A 2285-nucleotide genomic window follows, 5' to 3' on the forward strand; every position below is an offset into this window, starting at 1 on the left:
GCAGAGATCATCATCATCGGGCACATTGTCTGGTTCCTCTTGATCTTCAGCAGCTTCGCCCGTTGCAGCACCATCGTGCACATCGTCTGGTGCATCTTGATGTTCAGTAGCATCATCGTATTCAGGGGGCACATAGTTGTCATCGTACTCTTCTTCCTCGCCGTCTTCCATCATAACCCTATTTATGCGTGCCTCGTTCAAACATTATAGTGTGGCATGAAACCCTTGTAAAGCAGGTGGGTGTGAAGGATTTTTCGGTCAGAGTAAGACTTCGTATTCCCACATATAGGGCATGGACAACACATAAAACCATTCTGCTTGTTTGCCTCAGCCACTTCGAGAAAATCATGCACGCCCTTAATGTAATCGGAGGTGTGTCTGTCACCGTACATCCATTGCCGGTTCATCTGCGTGCATTATATATAATTAAGTGTGTCTAAAATCATTACAGAACATCATGAATAGATAATTAAGTGATCAAATTAATAGAAGTTCATCATCACATAAAAACCACAGTACATACATAGTTCTTATCTAACAACATAAAGCTCTGCAGAGCATCTAAATTAATTAAACCATACATTGAAACTATGTAAAACATTTCAATGCGAAAACAAATGCAATCATAATCGCAACCTAGGTAACAACTGATCCAACGGCATAATGATACCAAGCCTCGGTATGAATGGCATATTTTCTAATCTTTCTCATCTTCAAGCGCATTGCATCCATCTTGATCTTGTGATCATCGACGACATCCGCAACATGCAACTCCAATATCATCTTCTCCTCTTCAAGTTTTTTTATTTTTTTCTTCAAGAAATTGTTTTCTTCTTCAACTAAATTTAACCTCTCGACAATAGGGTCGGAATTTCCGGTTCAACAACCTCCTAGATAAATAAAATCTATGTCACGTTGGTCGGCATAATTTTCATAAACAATAAATGAACCAATAGTTATGAAAAGATAATATATACCACATCCGAATCATAGACAGGACGAGGGCCGACGGGGGCGGATAACAAAACCATCGTACTATATAAGATGCAATAATAAAAGTAAGAAAATAATACAAGTAAGAATATTTTTCCTTTCAGAAAGAAGATAAGAACAAGAGGCTCACCACGGTGGTGCTGGCGATGAGATCGGCGCGGGTGATCGACGGCGGTGAAGACGGGGACGGGACGTGACGGACCGCTAAATCTAGACAAATATTGAGGAAAATGGAGGTTGGAGGTCGAGCTTGGAGAGGAGAAAGCTTAAGTAGTGTGGCTCGGGCATTTCATCGAATACCTCATGTGCATAGGTGGTGAGCTAGAGCACCACAAAGCCCCCCCTCGCCGGCAAGAAAAACAGAGCACTGGAGTGCTCTGCTCGCGAGCGAGGGGTATATATAGGCAGCACTATTGGTCCCGGTTCGTGGCATGAACCGGGACTAAAGGGATTGGTCCCGGTTCGTCCCACCAACCGGGACCAATAGGTCCGAACGAACCGAAACCAATGGCCCACGTGGCCCGGCCGGCCCCCTAGACTCACGAACCGGGGCAAATAGCTTCATTGGTCCCGGTTCTGAATTGAACCGGGACTAATGGGCTGAACTGGCCTGGACATTGCCCCCTTTTCTACTAGTGTATCAACAAACAAGAATCTCTCCTTTCGTTCGACGAGCAGCAGCAAGGAAACGTTGGTGCCGGACTGCTCGATCGAAGCATCCGTCAGAGGATCCATGGCCATGGAGAGGTTCTTTACGGCGCTCGTCTTCTGCGAGGCGTTGCTGGAGGGCTACGGCACATCGGTGCTCACCGCCGGCGCGAGCAACAGGCTGGTCGTTGGCGGTGGCGGCGCGACCAAGCCGTCGGTGGCTAGCAAGGCGGACGCTCAGAAGGAGCAGGGACTCTTCAACGGCAAGCCGACGGCGCATCGGAGCCCTGCTGTCGAGCTCGCGTTCGACGGGGTCAACTGCTTCGACACCGTCGTCATGCACTGAGCATGTCGCTTTCTCGATTCTGATTTGCATAGAACTTGGATCAACTAGAGTGTTTTGACACGTACGTCGACTTGTGATGATTTCTTCATTCCATTGTAGACACCAGTGCATAATCTTCCTCAATAATAGAGATGATATGAATTGAAAGTGGATATATATAATTATCAGTTTATGGCTAATTCGCGTCAAAGTATATGTAGATCGTTCAGTTAGTGCTGTGTGACAGTCTGTGGCACGCGTTTTTCATAGTAACAATGCAATCGAGAGGTTGGGAAATCTTCCTCCGGCGTTGCTTTCC

The 2285-nt window shown here is 46.4% G+C and overlaps 1 protein-coding gene across 1 annotated transcript; it reads left to right on the forward strand.

Moving 5' to 3' along the window:
- The first annotated feature begins 1726 nt into the window (after window positions 1-1726).
- LOC123082853 (uncharacterized) lies at window positions 1727-1987 on the forward strand. The gene has a single exon (XM_044505087.1). It carries the CDS (start codon window positions 1727-1729, stop codon window positions 1985-1987), a length of 261 nt encoding a protein of 86 aa, XP_044361022.1.
- Window positions 1988-2285: the final 298 nt, after the last annotated feature.

Source organism: Triticum aestivum, chromosome 4A (assembly GCF_018294505.1).
Source record: "Triticum aestivum cultivar Chinese Spring chromosome 4A, IWGSC CS RefSeq v2.1, whole genome shotgun sequence".
NCBI lineage: Eukaryota > Viridiplantae > Streptophyta > Magnoliopsida > Poales > Poaceae > Triticum > Triticum aestivum.

Bases quoted from the DNA above. Each gene is read 5' to 3' on its own strand.
- LOC123082853 (XM_044505087.1), top strand. From the start codon at position 1,727: ATGGCCATGGAGAGGTTCTTTACGGCGCTCGTCTTCTGCGAGGCGTTG.